General features: G+C 39.4%; 1 protein-coding gene across 1 annotated transcript in view; it reads left to right on the top strand.

Annotated features, from left to right (window-relative positions):
- The window catches only part of LOC109833184 (homeotic protein knotted-1-like), a gene marked incomplete at its 3' end in the record, with an annotated part of 5793 nt that continues 5160 nt past the window's right edge, over nt 972-1604 (top strand). The window contains 2 exon segments of the mRNA XM_020400759.1: nt 972-1488; nt 1573-1604. Coding sequence (XP_020256348.1) covers nt 1189-1488; nt 1573-1604 — 332 coding nt within the window.

The raw sequence follows: 1604 nt of genomic DNA, 5'->3' as shown, positions 1-1604 counted from the left end.
CAATGGCAACTCTACTCGCTGAAACAATCAAGAGTTGTTGTGCGTGACGAGTAAGTGTTTTACGAGGCTTCAGTTGTCAAAATTTTAAATTTGATCTCTAACAAATCAAACCCTATAACTCTCTTTTTTTTCTCTCTCTCTTTCTCTCTGTTAATGATATAAACTTCCCTATAGGTAAAAAAATATCACAAATGTGGTAGAGATTGGAGATATTATAAAAGACGAACGGCTGCGATCAAATCTGAAAATATACAATCGCCGACTTTACTATAGGTGGTTCCTCTTGACCATCGATGGTTACAAGAGACCATCGATGGTTTAGAAGCTCGTAAATGATACGAATGCTTGTAGACTTAAGATCATTGATGACACACTTTTGCCATCGATGGCCACTTCTCGAGATCGATGGTCAAGTTCTACCATCAATAGTAAAGTGCTGAAATGAGCCTTTGACATGACTTTTGAATTGTTTCACCTCGTACACTTCTCATACCTAATATTACCTTTGTACCTAACACTCACTTGTAAATGAAAACATTTATTTCATTACCAAAAAAAAGTTGTCAATTTTTTCTACAAAACATAAATCAAATTACCATTCAGAACAACTCTTAACGAACAAATTTTGAGAAATTTAGTTGTAATATTTGCGATTGTAAATTTGTTTCCCCTCTATAAAACAAAGGAGCTATTCTTTTTTTTTTTTTATTACAATAACCCAGTTTAAAATCAAATCTAATTGTGTGAGTCATCTTGAAACTTATTAGCCATCCCGATCACTCGCAATGGATAACAAAGAAACAAATTTTTAATAACGGAATAGCCTTTCAAAAACTGTCACAGGGTTAAAAGATTAGAAAAACTGTCATAGGCAAACAAACAAATAAAAATGAATCAATGAAACAATGTTATGTGTTAGTTAATAAGAGTTATAACTCCACCGCCAGTGTAACACAACTCCCGTCCACTTGATTTGACATCGGAAAAGAAAGGCACCAGACATGGCTTGTCTCTCTCTCCCTAAACCCTCTCTCCCCTCTTTCTCTCTCTAGCTAGGTCTCCAACCTATCCCATTTCTCCTTCCCCCTTCCATTCTCCTACCTCCCCTTTCCCTTCCTGGCTTCCTCTTCAACATTCTCCCTTCCCCAGCTCTCTCTCACTCAATCAAATTCTTCATCTCTCTAGCTCATGGAGCCATTCTCTCACTTGGGTGGATCATCCTCAAGCTCAAGAGCAACTGCCTTCATGTACTTGCCCTCTTCAACCTCAACTCCCTCTACTCAACAACCACCATCAATAGCTTTCTACAATCCTAACCCTAACCCTAACCAGTTGCCGCCAAAGTCTGAGCCAGCAGCTGCAGCTAGCTCTTCTCAAATTCCGTACGCCCGTCGACTTGTATCAACCGATGACGAAACCATCAAGGCCAAGATCGTCTCTCATCCCCAGTACTCCACCCTTCTCGGAGCCTACATGGACTGCCAAAAGGTCCTCAACTCGGCGCATTAACCCATTAAAATACAATAGAATAAATACGCCAACCATTAAGTTTTCTATTGATAATTATTACAGGTTGGTGCTCCACCCGAACTGGCGGCGAGACT

This window comes from Asparagus officinalis, chromosome 3 (genome assembly GCF_001876935.1).
Source record: "Asparagus officinalis chromosome 3, Aspof.V1, whole genome shotgun sequence".
Taxonomy (NCBI): domain Eukaryota; kingdom Viridiplantae; phylum Streptophyta; class Magnoliopsida; order Asparagales; family Asparagaceae; genus Asparagus; species Asparagus officinalis.
Note: the sequence above shows the minus strand (reverse complement) of the source record. Positions and strands in the feature narration are given on the sequence as shown.